This window comes from Leucopleurus acutus (genome assembly GCF_964270905.1).
Source record: "Leucopleurus acutus genome assembly, chromosome: 3".
Classification (NCBI taxonomy): domain Eukaryota; kingdom Metazoa; phylum Chordata; class Mammalia; order Artiodactyla; family Delphinidae; genus Leucopleurus; species Leucopleurus acutus.
In genome coordinates this window covers 12880261-12899436 of record NC_139145.1, presented here as the reverse complement: position 1 = coordinate 12899436, position 19176 = coordinate 12880261, and the positions used below count along the sequence as shown (strand labels likewise).

At 56.4% G+C, this 19176-nt stretch overlaps 1 protein-coding gene across 1 annotated transcript in view; it reads left to right on the top strand.

Annotated features, from left to right (window-relative positions):
* Positions 1-14390, top strand: part of SIN3B (SIN3 transcription regulator family member B) — a gene marked incomplete at its 5' end in the record, with an annotated part of 37349 nt that extends 22959 nt beyond the window's left edge. Inside the window, 11 exons of the mRNA XM_082837326.1 lie at positions 2264-2471; positions 3761-3877; positions 5029-5267; positions 5998-6181; positions 6939-7542; positions 7731-7900; positions 10362-10535; positions 10824-10916; positions 11991-12085; positions 12293-12497; positions 12597-14390. Of these exons, the coding sequence (XP_082693452.1) occupies positions 2264-2471; positions 3761-3877; positions 5029-5267; positions 5998-6181; positions 6939-7542; positions 7731-7900; positions 10362-10535; positions 10824-10916; positions 11991-12085; positions 12293-12497; positions 12597-12827 (2320 nt within the window). The 3' untranslated portion in view covers positions 12828-14390. The remainder of the gene's footprint in view (positions 1-2263; positions 2472-3760; positions 3878-5028; positions 5268-5997; positions 6182-6938; positions 7543-7730; positions 7901-10361; positions 10536-10823; positions 10917-11990; positions 12086-12292; positions 12498-12596) is intronic.
* Between the last annotated feature and the right edge of the window lie 4786 nt (positions 14391-19176).

The following is a 19176-nucleotide window of genomic DNA, read 5'->3' as shown; positions in this document are numbered from 1 at the left end:
ATTCATTCACTGCAGGTTGCAAAAGAGAGCATCTCAACAGTATTTATCACCTTTTGGTGACCCAAGATAGATGCTTGATTTCTCCGTTTATTACAGTGTCAGGGTGATGAGTCGCTTTCCTGTCTCATCAGGCCAATTAGGAACTGAAAAACGGACCAATTTCTTTGGCGTTACATGAACTCATGAATTTAAACACATTCGATGTGTCTCAACACACTTTAAGCTGAGGAGACTGAGGCCCAGAACGGATACCCCTCACTCTGTCCAGGATAAGCTCTCATAAGAGAGCTTTGCACGGTGATGGACGAGTTCAGGGGGATGAGGCCTGGAAGCCCACCCTTCGCTCATCGTCTGCTCTCGGGATCTGAGTGTGGCTGTTGAGTTTCACATAAATGGCATCATGCTGTCAGGCTGGGCTGTAGTCTTCTCTTTTTTTCTTTTTTAAACTCAGCAATTCTTAGACCCAACCGATCGTTTTTAGCGACTGCACAGCGTATGTACCATGGTTTTCTCGGCAGGGTCTGCAACAATGGACGTTTATCTCCAGTTTCCCCCTGTAATCCGTGCTGAGATTATGCTCTTGGGCTGGGATACTCAAAGGTTGAGTTAAGGTCATCAGGAGGTGCTTCCTTGGTGGTCCCAAGAGTGTACACACATCAGGGTGACCTTTTCACTTGGATTAACTTTCTGGGGCTGCTAAAGGTCTGTTAACGCTCTGAAAAACCACCCAGAGCAGGGTGGCGGGCGTCACACAGTCTCGGCTAAAACGTGGCTGGTTTTTTACGTGGATTTGGACACGCTCACATCGAAGTACATCTGCACAGCTCAGAATCCAGTGCTCTGAGCTCGGTCAGGGTCAGCTATTCCCGTTTCGACATGTGAGCAGCAGTTAGAGACTCCAGGCGGGGGAGAGGGCCACGGGGGTGTGCAGCAAAGTGGAGAAATGAAGCGGCTTCTGCTCGCTCATCTTCAGCTGGGTTCATGCCCACCCCCCTCCCCACCATGAGGCCTCTGTTTGCATGGGCAAGCTTCTTTCTGTGTTTGTACACCCACGGGCAGCTGAGTGCGGTGGCCCAGAGAGCTGCCACCTGGTGACAGCATGGCTAGAGTTGGGGCTGGAGTGGGGTAAGCCTCCCCTTCAGAGTGGTTTATCCTGCTGTAACCTCAGGCATCCTCTACACCCATGTTGTTGATGTCTTCCTTCCCTGCATTTCCGTTGGCTTGCGGGTTTTCCTTGTGAGCTGAGTTGGCAGGGGTCCTTACAGGCACGCTGCCTAGGGGCACATAGTTAATGAGGGGAGACTGCCAGGCTTAGTAATGGCAGGATCATCACACCAGCTGTCAAAATATCTGCACCCTTTCTGTAGGATTTGATATTCATTTAAGCATTAATGCAGATGACATTGGGGGTCAGTTGCGTTAAAATCTTCCCATCGACATGCATGACCATTACATTATGAGAATTTGTCTAGGGAGGGGGTCTCCCTCATGAGGGAGGAAGGCCCTGGAGCTGGGAAGCAGATTTTATCTGTCAAGGGCCAAGGGTCACTGCTAACCAGCTTCTGGCATTGTGCGCAAGCAATACTACAGGCAATACTAAAGGAGTGGATGTGACCGACTGTTTACAGGCAGATGTGGGGAGGGTGACTAGTTTGCTGATCCTTGGCCTAATGCCCGGCCTCTTCCAGTCAGGGAACATACATCGCTGACCCCAGCTTCTGCCAGTCCAGGTCATTTTATTTGGCGTGTTCAAGGACCTCCCGCAAGTGGTGGGGCCTGGTTGGTGACAGAGGGCTGGAGGGCAGATTCACACACGCGGCAACTTCACACGTGTTGCATGCTCGTTCTGCCTCTCGCCCCTCCTCTCTGATGTTGATTCTGACCATCTTTAACTGCCGGCATCAACATGAAGCCATTTTAACATCTCTCGATCATTCTCAGGAGGCCCTCGGGATGCTACTTACCATTTGTCTTTCTTTCTTTTTTTTTTTTTAGACTTAAAAAAAAAAATTGAAGTATAGTTGCTTTACAGTGTTGTGTTAGTTTTTGGTGTACAGCAAAGGGATTCAGATATATATATGTATTTATTCTTTCTCAGATTCTATTCCATTATAGGTTATTATAAGATACCAAATATAGTTCCCTGTGCTATACAGTAGAACCTTGTTGTTTATCTATTTTATATATAGTAGTGTGTATCTGCTAATCCCAAACTCCTAATTTGTCCCTCCCACCTCCCTCCGACTTGTCTTTATTTCTGAAGGAAATTTCCAGAACTCTTTGCACAGTTCAAGTCCTTCCTGGGGGTGAAAGAGCTGTCCTTCGCCCCACCCATGAGTGACAGATCCGGGGATGGAATAAGCCGGGAAATCGACTACGCCTCATGCAAGCGCATCGGATCCAGCTACCGGGCGCTCCCCAAAACCTACCAGCAGCCCAAGTGCAGCGGGAGGACGGCCATCTGCAAGGAGGTAGCGCTTCCCGGGGCTCACGTCAGCTTGTGTGCTGCATGCTCCTTACCCCCTCCTGTGTTCCACATGGAGGACCGAGTGTTGATCCCCCCGATGGTGAATGGTGGATGGTGCCGGGATGTGCCAAAACAAAATGCATGGGTGGAGATGACAGTTTCTTACCCTGCTGGTGGTTCTGGCAAGCCACAGAGCACACGGCGCCAGCATAGGGTTTGGCTTGTTCCTCCGTCATTTAGACTGAGGTTTATTTCTGCCTTGAGCCCGCTCTGTTCCAGGTTCACTGCCCTCAGCATGTTTCTGTTTAGCTTGACCACTGAACACTTTTCCAGAGTTAGTAGACAGGCTTACTGCATTTCCAGAATTCAAGAGTGCCTGCTGGATTCCAGGATATGTAGTCTGGGAGTCAGCAGACTATGGCCCATGAGCCAAATCCGGCCCACTGCCTGTGTTTGTAAGTAAAGTTTTATTGGCACACGGACATGCCCATTTGTTTACATACTGCCTGCGGCTGCTTTGCCAGGACGAGAGCAGAGTTGAGTACAGGCGTGCCTTGGAGATATTGTCGGTTTGGTTCCAGAGCACTGCAATAAAGCAAACATCGCAATAAAGCGAGTCACACAAATTTTTTGGTCTCCCAGTGCATATAAAAGTTACGTTTATACTGTACTGTAGCCTGTTAAGTGCGCAGTCGTGTTATGTCTGAACAAAACAATGTATATGCCTTAATTTAAAATATTTTATTGCTAAAATAAGCTAACCATCATCTGAGCCTTCAGCGAGTCACTGATCACAGATCCCTGTAACAAATGTAATAATAATGAAAAAGCTTGAAATATTGTGAGAATCACCAGAGTGTGACACAGAGACACAAAGTGAGCAAACGCTGTTGGAAAGATGGCACCGATAAGCTTGCTGGATGCAGGGTTGCTGCAAACCTTCACATTGTTTAAAAAAAAAAAAAAGGCAGTATCTGTGAAGCACAATAAAACGATGTATCCCTGTAGACCTGACAGACCAAATGACCTGCAAAACCTAAAATATTTATCTGGCCCTTTACAGAGAAAGTTTGCCAACCCCAAAGTATTGATAGTAAGATTTGTTCACTTGATCAAAGCCACGTTTTCTCTTCAAACCACTTTAAAAGTAATTTTACTATTTGTATGATAAGGTAATTTCCTGTAAAATCAGTATTGTTACTTATCCTCATATCTTCTACGCTGGACAACACAGTAAACCACTCTGGCAGTGGGGGCCTGGCGCGCTGGTCACGGCATTTCCTCTTGGTGCAGGTACTGAACGACACCTGGGTGTCCTTCCCCTCCTGGTCAGAGGACTCCACCTTCGTCAGCTCCAAGAAGACGCCCTACGAGGAGCAGCTGCACCGCTGTGAGGACGAGCGTTTCGAGGTGTGTGTGCAGGCCCGCCTTCTCCACGGCCCTGCCCTCGCTTTCCCCAGTTCATCTCCTCTGCATCCTGGGATGTATGTATCCTGATCCTCCTTGAGCCCTCTCGTCTCCTTTAGAGTATCAGGGATTCCAGCACTTTCCAGCAGGGGGCACCTCCTGAAAGCCTCCCTTTTCTGCCTTGCTGGCCTCCAGGCTGGGTAGGCATTGGGGGTGGGGTGGGGTGTGTGTGTGTGTGTGTGTGTGTGTGTGTGTGTGTGCGCGCGCGCGTGCATGTGTGTGTGTGTCGTTTCATTAACTAAAATTAGGTTCACTTAAGTAAATTTTTTTAATACAGATTTTTACCGAGGTCATTGTAGATTCACATGCAGCTTAAAAAAAACACAGAGTGATCCGGGTGCCCTTTCCCCAGTGGTAACAGCTTGTAAATCTCTGGCACAGTGTCAGAGCCGGGATATGGACATTGACCCTGCCATGATCTTATTCACGTCTCCCTAGTTGGACTTGTATTCGTGGGGGGCGCGGGGGGGCAGGGTATCTTGTGCACAAGCCTGTGCATGTGTGTTTAGCTCTGTGTGGTTCTCTCACCTGTGGAGGTCCATGTATCCAGCACCACAGCCAAGATACTGAACAGTTCCTCCACCAGGAGGATCTCTCACCCTATTCCTTTATATCCCCATCCACCTCCCTCCCCAATTCCCAGCATCCATCAACCTATCCTCCACCTCCTTCACTTTGTCCTAAGTGGAATCAGTCACATGGTATATAACTTTTGGGGATTGGCTACCCCCAGCACATGTTCTGGGGAGTCACCCGGGGGCTGTATGTACCACGTGTCCCTTCCTCTTCATTGCTGAGTGTAACGTGCTTTTGATGCCTGTGGGAAGGGTCAGCCTAGGACCCATTCCCCTCCTCAGATGGGTCCACCAGTGGTGAGGTCCAGGTGATGCCATCATCGCCCAGGTTTGGACCGCCCCCACACCCCCGTAACCAGCTGTGCTCCCTCCAGTCCCTCAGATCCACGTCAGGGCCACCACACCCTGATGTCTATCGTCCCCTCTTCAGTTCTGCACATCCCTCTGCCAGCCCAGGCCCGTCCCTAGGGCCCCGCTGACGCCCTGACAGCTGACCCTTTTCTGCTTTCCTGTCCATAGTTAGACGTTGTCCTGGAGACCAACCTGGCCACAATCCGGGTGTTGGAAAGCGTGCAGAAGAAGCTCTCCCGGATGGCGCCGGAAGACCAGGAGAAGTTCCGGCTGGACGACTGTCTGGGGGGCACGTCGGAGGTGATCCAGCGCCGCGCCATCCACCGCATTTATGGCGACAAGGCTCCAGAGATCATTGAGAGCCTCAAGAAGAACCCTGTCACCGCTGTCCCCGTCGTCCTGAAAAGGTGTCCTCATGCTTCTGACCACCTTGCCTGCTGCAGGGAGCCCGCCAGCAGCTCATTAGTGCTGTTTGTCATGGGTGTAATCGTGAGGGGGTCCCTGGGGTCTCAGTCTGGTTGGTTACAGTGTTTTCCAGTCTTGCTTCATCTCCCCATTCCATTCCCGAGAGGAAAGCACAACTGTCAACAGTTGTTTGTGTCCTCCTAGAACTTTCTGCCATGCACATAATCAACATGAACATGAAAAGTAACTATTTTAAAGCACAAATGGGACCATCCTATATCACGGCTTGCCTTTTATTTAATCATATGTTTGGGACCCTCACTGTGCCAGGGAACAGGTATTGGTTAAGTGGCTGCCCTCAGCCAGGTGCTGTGCCCAGCCCTGGGGCTACAGAGCCAAACGAGCCCGACACAGTCCCTTCCATTGCGGGGTTCACAGTTGAGCAAGGGAGCCCGGCGGTCGAGCCAGCAGCTGCGTAGAGCGCAGTCAGTTCTGTGGGCCAGGACAGCGATGTTTGAGAAACCTTAAAACTGGCTGTGCGGGTTCCACAGGGCCGTTACCCCCTCCCTCCTTTATACAGCACAGAGCCCGCTGCAGAGGCCTGGAGCTGGCTGTCCCGAGTATGGAACATGTCCAGTGGGTCTGTGGGTGGAAGACAGGCTGACCCTGCACAGGGATGACTCGGGCGGGTGTCCCGGGCTGTCCATGTGCTGAGCCCCTCTGGCCCTGCAGGCTGAAGGCCAAAGAGGAGGAGTGGCGGGAGGCCCAGCAGGGCTTCAACAAGATCTGGCGGGAGCAGTATGAGAAGGCGTACCTCAAGTCCCTGGACCACCAGGCCGTGAACTTCAAGCAGAATGACACCAAGGCCCTTCGCTCCAAGAGCTTGCTCAATGAGATTGAGAGCGTCTATGACGAGGTGAGGCCCTCCTCAGCCGGGGGCGGGGCAGGCTGCCCGGCCCAAGCTCTGGCTCTCCTGGCCTCGAGCAGATGGCCAGCTCTCTGTGCCTCCGTTGCCCTCGCAGGGCTGCGTAGGGGTGAGGATGGGTGTTTCCGTAGCACCCAGCATAGGGCTGGCCCAGGAGGCAGATTGAGGCCACCCTGCCATTGTCAGCAGAGAGGGGTGACTAGGGCCGACCGTGCTTCTGTGTGGCTCTGGACTCAGTGAGGGGAGTGGTTGGCGTGGGCTGGTGAACGGGAGCGAGTAGGTGGGAGGCTTGTGCCAGCACCGGGTGATGGCAGGACCATGGAAGGGCTGGTGGCAGGCGGGGAAAGGACAGAGGCAGGGAACGTTGCGGGATGGTGACGGACCGGGTGTGCAGGGCTGAGGGGGCCGGGCCGCAGTGCAAGCAGTTGCAGGTCTTCCGGGGTCTAGCCAAGTGTCTGTGAATGAATGATGGTGGGCAGAAGCCCGTGGTCCTCCCTGAGCCTTCCTCACCCCCAAGGCAGCCTGGGTCAGCTGGACTCGAATAATCAGGGTGCTGCTCGCCTCGTTTCCCCCAGCCTCTGAGTGCTGCTGCAGGCCTTGGTAGTGGGAGTTCGGCCTCGTTTTGGTTCCAGAGCTCAGCTGGGCCCCCAGCCATTGTGATGCCCTCAGAGCCCCATGGCCCTGGACCCTGTACTTGGAGTTCTCCCAGTGGGTCGCTTCCCGTCTAACAGCCGCCCTGTCTCCCCAGCACCAGGAGCAGCACTCGGAGGGCCGCAGCGCCCCCTCCAGCGAGCCGCACCTCATCTTCGTATACGAGGACCGGCAGATCCTGGAGGACGCGGCCGCCCTCATCAGCTACTACGTGAAGCGGCAGCCGGCCATCCAGAAGGAGGACCAGGGCACCATCCACCAGCTGGTGCACCAGTTCGTGCCCAGCCTCTTCTTCTCCCAGCAGCTGGACCTGGGCGCATCCGAGGACTCCGCCGATGAGGGCCGGGGGAGCCCCCAGGGGCAGAGTGCAGATCCTGGTGACCGGAAGAAGCCAGCGCCCGGACCACAGAGCAGCGCCCCGGAGGAGAAGGGGGCCTCGGGCGAGGCGCCGGCCACAGAGCAGCAGCCGCCGCAGCACAAGCCCCTGGATGACGTCTACAGCCTCTTCTTCGCCAACAACAACTGGTATTTCTTCCTGCGCCTCCATCAGACCCTGTGCTCCAGGCTGCTGAAGATCTACCGCCAGGCACAGAAGCAGCTCCTGGAGTACCGGACGGAGAAGGAAAGGGAGAAACTGCTCTGTGAGGGCCGCCGGGAGAAGGGCAACGACCCCGCCATGGAGCTGCGGCTGAAGCAGCCAAGTGAGCCCCTGGGCCCAGGGATGACACCATGGGGGCTTGCCTCTGAGATCCGGGAGGGGAGGTGGGCCAGCTGAGCAGCTGCCCCAGAGCCACGGGCCACCTGCAGTGGGAGGCGGTGACTCCAGATCCTTCCTGGTGGTGGCCGCGTGGGAGCCGGGCCCTCCGTGACCATGGTGCCGCCCCCTCAGGTGAGGTGGAGCTGGAGGAATACTACCCGGCCTTCCTGGACATGGTGCGGAGCCTGCTGGAGGGCAGCATCGACCCCACGCAGTATGAGGACACCCTGCGCGAGATGTTCACCATCCACGCCTACGTGGGCTTCACCATGGACAAGCTGGTGCAGAGCATCGCCCGGCAGGTGAGCAGGCGTGGGGCGGGCAAGCGGGCAGCGCCTCCCTGCGAGTGCCTTTCCTTCACTCCTGTGCCTGCAGTTGATCCCGTGCTTGGCACCTTTCCTTTTTTTTCAATTAAGGTAGAATTCTTGTAAAGTAATATTTGCCAGTTTTAAGTGAGCGTTTCAGTGGAATTTAGCACATTTGCAGTGTTGTGCAACCATCATCTCTGACTAGTTCTAATTTCCATCTTCCCCCAGAGAAACCCTGTCTCCATTAGCAGTCACTCCCCATCCCTCCTCTCCCAGCCCTCTTCTGTCTCTCTGGATTTGCCTGTTCTGGGTATTTCACATAAACAGAATCACATACTATGGGGCCTTTTGTGTCTGGCTTCTTTCACTAAGCCTAACATTTATAAGGTTCATCCACAATGTAGCGTGTGTCAGTATGTCAGCCATTTTTATGGTCAAATAACATTGCGTTGTGTGGATGGACCACATTTTGTTCTTCCGTTCATCCTTTGATGGACACTTGGGTTGTTTCCACCTTTTGGTGGTGGCGACCGGTGCTGCTGTGGATGTGCGTGTGCGAGGATATGTCTGAGTCCCTGTTGAAAAACCTTTCGTGAGGGTTGTTTGGCAACATGTAAAGAAACTGGCCCACTTTTCCTGGCGGGGGAATATCCGTGACGTGCATCAGCATCACCCCCAGCTGAATGTCAACAAGAGGAAATTGGTCATAAGTGTATAAACAGCAAAGCCCCAGACAAGTCGGGTGTGGTCCCGGGACGTGGGTCCTGCTTGGTGACCACTCAAGTTGTTGTTCAGCTTGACTTTCATTTCCTGGTTATCAAGTGAGGCTGTTCATCGTAAAGTGGAAAAGCAGCAGAGGAAGGAATAATGTCGTAACTCTGCCACCCAGGTACCGTTACTAGAAACTGTATAAAAGTGGCAGTTCCTCCCAGGTTTTACAGATTTCTTATTGAAGTAAAACACATACAGAAAAGTGCCGACTCCTCAGTGTGCAGCTCGGTGGGCCTTCACAGATGGACGCCCCACCCGTGTCCACTCCAGCCACCCCCCCACTCACGGGCACCCGCTGCTGATTTCTGACACTGGGGTAGAGTCCCTGGCTTTGAAGCTGCATAAACTCAGCGTCTGGTGCGTCCAGGCAGCGTGATCCTCTGAGATTCCTGTCTGTTGAGATGCCCGTTAGCTCCTTCGTCGTCCACCTGGGAAGGATTCCAGGGACGAGCTCCCACTTGGGCCCTTGGAGCAGCGCTTTGCATCCCCTGTGGGCCGTATGTGTGCATGACCTCTGCTCCCCTGGGTGGGGTGCAGGCAGACACAGCCAGCCTTGGGGGGAAGCTTCCAGATTCCTGGCCCACTCTGGTCCTGCCCCGGGGGGCCGGGGGGGGGGAGGGCTCTCTCATCTCTCCTGGACCGAGCGAGTCGGCTCCCAACAGGCCACAGCTCTCGGGAAGGCGGCCCCATCTGTAGCACCGGGAGGATTGGACCATATATACTTTGACTCATGCCTTCTTTTAAAAAAAAACTCCTTCTCTCCACAAATGTCTCCTGTAAAACCTGTTTTAAAAGATAAAAGAAGCAATAAAAATGGAGCCGTTTAGTTGGAGCCATAGTGAGGACAGGACCCCCACGTGTGGCTCACAGGGCCCCTCCACGCAACACCTGTAACCTGCAGCATCGTATCCACACTCTTTCCTTCCTTTTATTTATTTATTTTTTAAAGTAGCATTTCTTATTTTCAGTAACAGCAGCTAATGTTGATTGGGAATGTGCTGGATGTCAGGCACCATATGAGACCCATGTGTGTCCACGCGTCGCTGTGTGCACTGAGCAGAGGGACACACAGAGCGGAGCCTGAGGCCCTAAGTCTGCAGTAGCCTGTCTGGGCCACAGCTCACACGCAGAGGGGCCGACTCACGCCGGCCTCGGCCTTTTCCAGTCCTTGTCTCATCCTAGGCCTAAAGGTTTTAAGTATGCTTATAGGTATTAAAGGAATCACTTGTCTTTATGACTGAACGCTGGCGGAAGACGATCACTGCTTTTATGATTACCCTCCCCATTTCGGCACACTTCCGTTTGCATCTTTTCTGTGCGTTTCTCACACCCAGGCAGGGTTTGCTGGTCTGCTCTGGTTGGCTCGGGTTGCTCTTGTCTGGTTTGGTCTAGTTTGGTCTCGCTGTTGGTCTGGTCAGGTTCGCTAGTTTGCTCTGGTTGAGTCTGGCCTGGTCTGCCCCAGTCTGGTCTGGTTTAGTCTGGTCTGGTTTACTCTGGCCTGCATCTGGCATGGAAGTCGCCCTGCACGGCCCGTTGGACGCTGGTCTTCACCCCCACCCCGTGGACTTTGCCACCCCGTCTCTGGGTGAGGTGGGGGCTCCAGCAGGAGGTGGGAGTGGTGGCTGTGTCTCAGCCCTCCTGGCGGGCACACGCCAGGCACCCACCGGCCCTCCCTCCCTGGCAGCTGCACCACCTCGTGAGCGACGATGTCTGTCTGAAGGTGGTGGAGCTCTACCTGAACGAGAAGAAGCGGGGCGCTGCCGGCGGGAACCTGTCCTCCCGCTGTGTCCGCGCCGCCAGGGAGACCAGCTATCAGTGGAAGGCCGAGCGGTGCATGGCTGACGAGAACTGCTTTAAGGTGAGAGGCCAGCCACGCTCAGCCCCACACGAGGCTGGGGGGAGCACGGCGGGCACCCACGACAGGAGCCCAGTACCGTGTGCTGCTTTCGCTGGGCCTCTGGACGCAGGCCCCGGCCCCGGAGGGCACCACAGGGCCTGTGAGGTGGGAGCCCGGCACGTGGTCCCTCAAGGAAGGATGGGGCTTGGAGGCTGGTGAAGAGGGATCACTGATGACCTTTCGACCTCATCCTCTGCCAGCCTGGGCTGTTCTCGTGGCTTCAGGCTGTTTGTCCCCCTCCTTCCCCAGGTGATGTTCCTCCAGCGCAAAGGGCAGGTGATCATGACCATTGAGCTCCTGGACACCGAGGAAGCCCAGACAGAGGACCCACTAGAGGTGCAGGTGAGGACCGCAGCCCTGTGCTCTGTGCCTTGTACACACCATGGGGGCCAGGGGCAGCCACAGGCAGCATCGTGGGGCTCCCACCACGGGAGCCCATGCACATGCTGGCCGAGCACAGGCCACAAAACGTCCACCAGAGAAGCCTCTGTGCAGGTTGAACGCTCTCCTTGGAAACGCATCAGGAGGTGGGAGTTGCGGAAACCCCGGCTCCTGCCACCTGCTGCCGACACTGTGCCATCCGCCCATAGCCAGCCCAGTCACTCAGACCCCGCGGCATGTGGCCGCGGCGCTCCCTGTGCATGGAGCTCAGAGCTCTGGGTGCCCCCTGACCACCAGGAGAAAACCCACCTGGCCCACACGTTGAGGCGCACATTCCGCTTGGTGCCCGCACGCCAGGGAGCAGGGCCCAGAAGCCCAAGTTGCCTTCACAGAGCGGGGGCGCCACCCACCACAGCCTCGGGGGCTCCCTTCACAGCGCCCTCCGCTGGAAACGCTCCAAAACAAGGGAGGGTTGGGGCCTGCACACCCGGTCCCTTCCAGAAGTTCCCAGCAAATGTGCTTTTGTTACGCTTGAGTCTGGAGGAGCCTCGTGCTTTAACAGGGTGGTGAGCAGTTGAAGGATCGCTCGGACGCTGCAGGCCATGTCTGCCCTGGCCCTGGTGACCGCTCCGGGCCCCCCCTTCACTCAGCCGCAACTCCTGCCGGTGCTCTCCCTCTTCCTACCTGCTGTCTGTGTCCTGATGTCTGTTCCTGCCCACCCATCCCCCAGAGCCCGCTCTCCTCCGTGTCAGGGGCCTCCTGTTCCACGTGAACTTACCACGTGATGGATACAGGAAAGTCGTTACACAGCAGGGATTTATCCACTTAAGCATGAAATGCCATAAATCATCTGAATAGTGGCCTGGGTGTGCGTCTCCCGCTCCAGCAGAGCCCTTTATCGGGAGCTGCAGTCTGCTGGTCTCTATCACAGTTCAGGGTCCTCGATAGCTGTTATCCTAGTGTTTCGGGAGGGGTGGGGACAAAGTCCCCGGGAGCCTCTGATGACCTGGGTTGTGTCTCCCTCTGTCCCCCAAGCACCTGGCTCGGTACGTGGAGCAGTACGTGGGGACCGAGGGTGCGTCCAGCTCGCCCACCGAGGGCTTCCTCCTGAAGCCTGTGTTCCTGCAGAGGTGAGAGGACTTTGGGCCCGGGGGCCTCTCCCACTGTTGCCAGCACCCAGCGTGACGGGGTTTTATTAGTTTTCACGGGATCAAAGGGTTTGGGTGGTGGTTTTCATTGCTTCAGATTGCGTTTCTCCAACCCTGGGAGGTCAGGCATCTTCCCAGTGTTGCTGGGCCACGAGGACCTTCTAGTCTGCAAATCCTCCTCGCCCCCAGGAACCTCAAGAAGTTCCGCAGGTGGCAGTGTGAGCAGGTGCGCGCGCTGCGGGGTGAGGCCAAGAGCTCCTGGAAGCGGCTGGTCGGGGTAGAGAGCGCCTGCAACGTGGACTGCCGCTTCAAACTCAGCACCCACAAGATGATGTTCATCGTGAACTCCGAGGACTACATGTACCGCCGTGGGACGCTCGGCCGGGCCAAGCAGGTGCCCCTCCCTGCCCACGTCCCGGGAACCTGGGGGCCAGCCCACAGCTGTCTGGAGTGCCTGGGCCATCCTGATTCTTCTCTCCCCCGCCCCCTGCAGGTGCAGCCCCTGGTCCTGCTGCGCCACCACCAGCACTTCGAGGAGTGGCACAGCCGCTGGCTGGAGGACAACGTGCCGGTGGAGGCAGCCAGCCTGGTGCAGGACTGGCTGATGGGCGAGGAGGACGAGGACATGGTGCCCTGCAAGACGCTCTGCGAGACGGCTCATGTGCACGGGCTGCCGGTGACCCGCTACCGAGTGCAGTACAGCCGCCGCCCGGCCTCGCCCTGACGCTCCCACACGGGCACCACGACTCGCACTTAGTGCAGTTGCTTCCTCGGCCTGTGTGCCCATCGGGCGTTTTCATGAACAGTGTGAGGGGAGCAGAGCGTCCCCCAGCCTTGCTGCTATGGGCTGTGAGCTCCAGAGAAGGGCGGGTTGTGTCGGCTCTCGGCCCCACGCTGCCATCCCTCTTGGCTTCCCCGCTTCCTTTGGGCCCGTCCTGTGCCAGACGTAAAGCACTCCCCGCACTTGAACTCTAGGGGCTCAGTCCCCACTGGAAGGGGGAGAAGCAGTGCACCGCTCAAGGCACAAGTGAGTGCGTTCACATGCCTGCTGGGCTACTCCCGTCACACATGCCAAACCCCCAGGCTTGGGCACCACTGGTCCTTTCCTGCGTATGGTGAAAGTGGGTGGAGAGCCACGCGAGGGCTCACGTTCGAGGGCTCACGTTCAGGAGGGGTCAGCGTTTGAGGGTCCCTGACGTCGGAGGAGTCGGGCCCAGGTGGACCTGCTTGAAAAGCATGTCCTTCCCAGGCTTCTAGAAACATTTCCCAAGCTGGGCAACAGCCCGCATCTGACAGTTCGGGCATCGGCTTGGCCCAGCGGGTGCCTGCCTGGGGTCCTCAGTCACTTCAGAAGTGAGAAGAGCCCTTTCAGCCAGACTGTTGGGATCCTGCTTTGACAACCAGACAGAGTGGGCAGGCGGCACCAGAACTGGCCAGAAGACCCTGCTCTGGAAAAAAAGAGACTCAAACCCCATGTTGATCCGACAGCTGGACTCTGGGCACGTGAGGGGAGGGGGCCTGGCCTGCCGCACCCGCTGAGCTCGAGTGGTCCCACCCTGGGAGGGCCCTGGGGTGCGGTTGTGTACCTAAGATGGACATTCTAGAAGTATATATATGCACACATATTTATTCCTTTATGCTCTCTTAGTGGTTGTAAGTTCTACAACGGCCAAGTCCCACGGCCTCTCTGGGGGTGACAGCCCTCTTCGTGGACTTCTGCATACCCACCCCAACGCCTCCATTCCGGCAGCCACCCCCCGGGGCGGGTATGGTGTGAGGGGCAAAAGCTTCTGTGCCAAGAAAGCCAAGCAGTTTGGGCTAGGAACCAGCCTTTTGAACTTCCTGCACCACGAGAAGCTCTGGCCGGGCCCCGGACACCATCAGCGAGTGGGCTCCACTGACCCGTGGGCCTGGAAGAACCCCCGTGCAGCTGCCTCTGCCAGCCGCAGCCCTTGCCTTCCTGCAGCTGAGCTGTGCCAAACACCCAAGGTTCCGGGAATTGGAGATGTGTTTCTAGAAGTTTACCTGTGGAACTCGAGGTTTGCAAAGCCTGTGACTCCAGGCCTGGGCGATTCCAAGGCCAACCTGTCCCACCTGGGTGTCTCCTCACCCGTGTTTTCTCACGTGTAATCCATGCACTTTGTACGCATCCTTGTTTTATAAGAAGGAAACTTATCAGAATTCTTGAACCAGACCCTCCCGGCAGCCGTCCTCCTCGGGAGCCCGCAGCCCCTCCCGTGCCTCTGCCTGGGCCTGGGGTGCGGGCCGTACCCCACCAAGCCCCCCATCCTGCATGCTTCTAGCGAGCATCTCTTCTGGTTTTGAAGAATTTCTGTTCTGGGGCTTGTACTTCCTTTGCAGCTGTTTTGAATGTAGTTTTCCTTTTCTATTTATTTGCACATTAAAGCTAAAAATTAAATATTGATCTAAAGCTGTGAGGTTCAGTCAGTCATTTCCTGTGAGCAAATCTGGGGGTGACCTCTCACTGCCAGGGGAGTTGGCCTGACCGCAGGGAGTGTCTGCACAGGTGCGCCTGGGAGTTCTCAAACCCCATGTGGGGACCCCCCTTCCCCCCCCCCCCCCCCCCCCGCCGTGGCTTCCCTGTGGCTGTGCAACAGGGTCCTGTTTCCCCCGGGGCATGGCCCCGCCTCCAGGGTGTTTTCTAGAATACATACGTCCCCTACATACAAGCAAGTTCTGTTCCGAGAGCGCGTTCGCCAAGTCCAATTTGTTCCAACGAAGTTAGCCTAGGTACCCAACTAACACCATCGGCTATACGGTACTGTACTGTAATAGGTTTATAATACTTTGCATACAAATAATACATAAAAAACAAAACATTTTGAACCTTACAGTACAGTCCCTTGAAAAGGACAGTAGTACAGTACAACAGCTGGCATACAGGGCTGGCGTCAAGTGAACAGGTGAGAAGGGTTACTGACTGGAGGAGGGAGAGGAGGTGGGAGATGGTAGAGCTGAAGGATCGTCAGCAATAGGAGACGGAGGGCAAGCTGCAATTTCACTCACGCCTGACGCTGATGGAACCCACATTCGCAACTTGAAGGTTCGTATGTAGGGGACTTGGGTGTGTTCATTCCCAGCTCAGTTTTCCTATTTGCTGGAAATGAGAAGTGTTTCCTTCCAGTGTTGCACATGCAAAACAATTTGAAGACTGCAGCGTTTGCTGTGAGCTTTCTGTGCCTGCCCACCCGCTTCTGACACCAGGTCCAGAAGCCCACAGATGGCGGGCGATGCGGGGTCTCTCCCTCCTCCAGCCCTACAAAACCACCCTCCGTGCTCTCTGGTCCCCCCTCCCAGCTGCCCCCTGCCCCCTCCTTTCCTCTCACCTCCTGTGTCTTCACCATCATTGGGTCCCCTGAACATCTCCAGGACCCCCTCCTACCAGCCCCACACCTGCCTCCAGGTAAGAGGGAGCCCTCAGCTCTGCTTGGGGTCCTCTTAGCTGCCCCCCACCCCGCGAGGCTTTTGCAGCGCAACTGGCCGACCCCCTCCCCTCCCACTCAGTGCCCACTGCCAGGCCTCACCCATTGGGTCCCTGAGCTCAGTTGGCCCTGCCTTCTGCCCAGCCCACCCTGCCCACCTGGCAAGTCCTCTCCCAAGAGTTGTCCCCAACCTTCCCAAGGGGCCACAGCTGCCTCCCGGGGACACCCCCCCACACGCCCCCGGCAGTGCGCAACTCCCCAGAGGGCCAGAGCTCTTGGGGGGTTTGTGACCGAGGCCTGGTGCGGCCCTAGATTTCTCCTGCCGCAAGCTCACATCCGGCCGTGGCCAGGGCCCACTCTGTGCTCCTAGACTGGCTTTTGTTGGAAGCCCTGGGAGGGCAGGCCTGGGAGGCAGATGGTGGCTGCAGCAGCTCCCAGGAAGGACACCCGGTCCCAGGAGAGCAGACAAGAGGCGTCCCCAGGGACCTCTGTGGCGGGCAGAACTCTTGGCCCCAGGATTCCAGCCCTAGTGGACACCTTCCAGAAGAGTGCCTCCCCTCGAGTGGGCAGTGCCTGTGACTGGGATGAGGTTCCTGGACAAGAGACAGGAGGGAGGGTCTCCGCTGGCCTGAAAGACAGCAGCCCCACGTGGCAGATGAGGACCTGGGCCCTGCGCCTACATAAAGCAGCCCTCATCCTAACGGCCCTGCAGCTCCCCTTCCGGCCTCCTTCAAGTGGTGCGGAGCTGCAGGACCAGGTGGGCTGCCCTCCCCTCCCTAGCACGGTGGTGGGGGGGGTTGCCTGTGGTGCTTGGGGCAGCAGTGGAGTTGGGGGGCTCAGGTAGAACATTTACTCTGTTCCTAATGAGGTGTTTGCCTTGCTGGGTCTTTGCAAAATAGAACTAGCGCAATGCACCTGATGTCCTGGCTGAGAATGAAGCTGATTGTTCTAAAAAGCAAGTTGACCTAAAATCAGTCTCAGGAGGTCCGTGGCGGGCGTGGGGGTGGGGGGGTAGAACTGGTAGCGGTGGGACTGGTGGGGATGCAACGTGCCCAGAAAGAGCCTGCAGGGATGGGGGGTGATGAGCATGCCATACCTCCAGCCCTGCTGGAGGCTCTCCAGAACCTTCTCCATGCAGCCCTGTGTGCGGGAGCTCCAGCCCACAGGACAGGTGAGCAGACTCAGATTTGGAGTTCCAGGGATGAAGCACAGGGCTTCTGTGGTTGGGAGGGCTGGACCTCAAACCTTGGTGCCCGGCAAGTCGGGGGTCACAGCACCCACCTCTCATTCTGGTCCGAGGGTTAATGTCCCCGGCCGCAGGCCATTCCCAGGCCATTCCCTGGCCCAGCCCGGGAATGAGGGGAGATCCGGGCATATTTGCAGGTGCCCATCTGGCTTCAAAGTACAACATAAAGAAAACACAACTTCCACAAAGATGGCCATCCCGAGAAGCATTGCCTCGGAAGGACTTGAGGGGCTGAGTCATCAGTGACCTCCATCTTCTAGTGGAGACGGTGAGGCAGGAAGGGGCAGCCAGGGAGGACAGGCTTGGGGGAGGGGGCTTGGAGGGTCCAGATGAGGCTGGAGGATGAGGAGTCCCAGGACTAGCCACTGGCTTAGGTCTGTTTGCCGTTTTTTTCACTTATTTATTTATTTATTTGTTTTATTTATTTTTTTGCAGTATGCGGGCCTCTCACTGTTGTGGCCTCTCCCGTCGTGGAGCACAGGCTCAGCGGCCATGGCCATGGCTGACGGGCCGAGCCGCTCCGTGGCATGTGGGATCTTCCCGGACCGGGGCACGAACCCGTGTCCCCTGCATCGGCAGCTGCGCCACCAGGGAAGCCCTTTCACTTATTTAAATTGTGGTAAAATACACGTAACACAATTTACCACGCGACCATTTTAAGTGTACAGTTCAGTGACATAACGTACACCCACGTTGGGAATTCCCTGGTGGTCCAGTGGTTAGGACTCGGCGCTTTCGCTGCCGACAGCGTGGGTTCGATCCCTGGTTGGGGAACTAGGATCGTGCAAGTCTTGCAGCGCAGCCATGAGTAAATGAGTAAATAAATAAACAAAAAGTACATCCACGTGGTTGTATAACCATGCCCACCATGCATCTCCAGACTCTGTTCATCTTCCCAAACCGAAACTCTATCTTCAACTAAACACTAACTCCCCACCCCTAGCCCCTGGCAACCACCCTTCTGCTTCTTTCAGTCTCTGTGCATTTGGCCACTCTAGGGACTTCATATAAGTGGAATCATACAGTCTTTGTCCTTTGGTGACTGCCTTATTTCACTCAGCACAGTGTCTTCAAGGTTCATCCATGTTGTAGCCTGTGTCAGAATTTCCTTCCTTTTAAAGCTACTATTATGCCTTTTTTGAAACATGAGTTTTAACGGAAAGTGACGCACGGCACAGAAAATTCCAATAGCACAAAAAAAAGCTCACAGAGAAGAGTAGGTGCCCATGTCCCTCCCCCCGAAGGCAGCTGCCCCCATTGTCCCCCAGGAGGTATTCACGTGGCTTGTCATCCGATTGGAAACAGCCGCCCGGCACCTCCACGGCTGTTTCCGTGGCGGCAGGGGTGAGGGGGGGTTGTTTATGGCCCCCCCGCCCCGCTGCCGGAAATTTCCCTGTAGAGACGTCTTCCTGAGCGTTTCCCTGTACAGACCCACCATAAATTCCTAGACACGGAATTCCTGAGTCAAACCACCCGCCTCACGCTCCAGTCTGCCCTATCCCTGGCAGGGAAGAGCTGCCGGGCCCAGCTTCCCATGAGCAGAGTCCCTGCTCTCCCCTGGAGGGCAGCAAGGGGTCCCCATCCCCGTTTTCCTGTGCGCTGAGGGCATATCATCATCATCACTGGTCACGTGTGCTGTGAGGCGTAGGTGTGGGATGAATTTGTCATTGGTGCTGGTGGAAACTGCTCAGAAATGAGGGAGAGGTTCCTGGCTGAGACCCCTGCCCTGACTGGAGCTCTCCAGGCCTCGATCCCTGCCGACCAACCCTGGGGCTGGGGGGCAGGGACCTCGGCATCTCGGCCTCTGGCTACACTGACTCTGTCCAGGGCTGCTCGGTCATTTCCTGGCTGGTTCCCATGTCCCCGAGTGTGTGGCTAGATTAGGGTTCCCCATACCAGGACACGGCTGCCTCTGACCCCCTCTCCCACCCCTAGTTCATTTCTTCTTCCCTGACCCCCACTGCCCCCTTGGGGTCCATCTGCTCCCAGACATTGCCCCCACCACTGTGACCCAGCCCCGACTTCACAGAGACCGAGCACCCCCAGTGCAGGGCTCCCCCAGGGTAGGACAGTGTAGCTGCTCTGAGGTCTGGAGGGGGGATCGTATTCAGGACGGAGGAGTACCCTCCCCTCTGGGTGGGACGTGGAGAGGTCTGAGGGGTGAGGACCCCAACGGAAGGTGGTTCAGGGGGCTCCCTGGGCTGGCTGGGCCACCCCCTCTGGCTCATGTACGGCTGTGGCCCCTGGTCACACCTGGGACCCCAGGCTGAGTGTGGGGTCAGGACCAGAGCAGAAGCGGCTTTGAGAACTGGAAATGGGCCCCCCCAGAGGGGGCTGCAGCCACGCTCCCCTAAGACCCCCAGGACAGCACATGCTCAGCATCG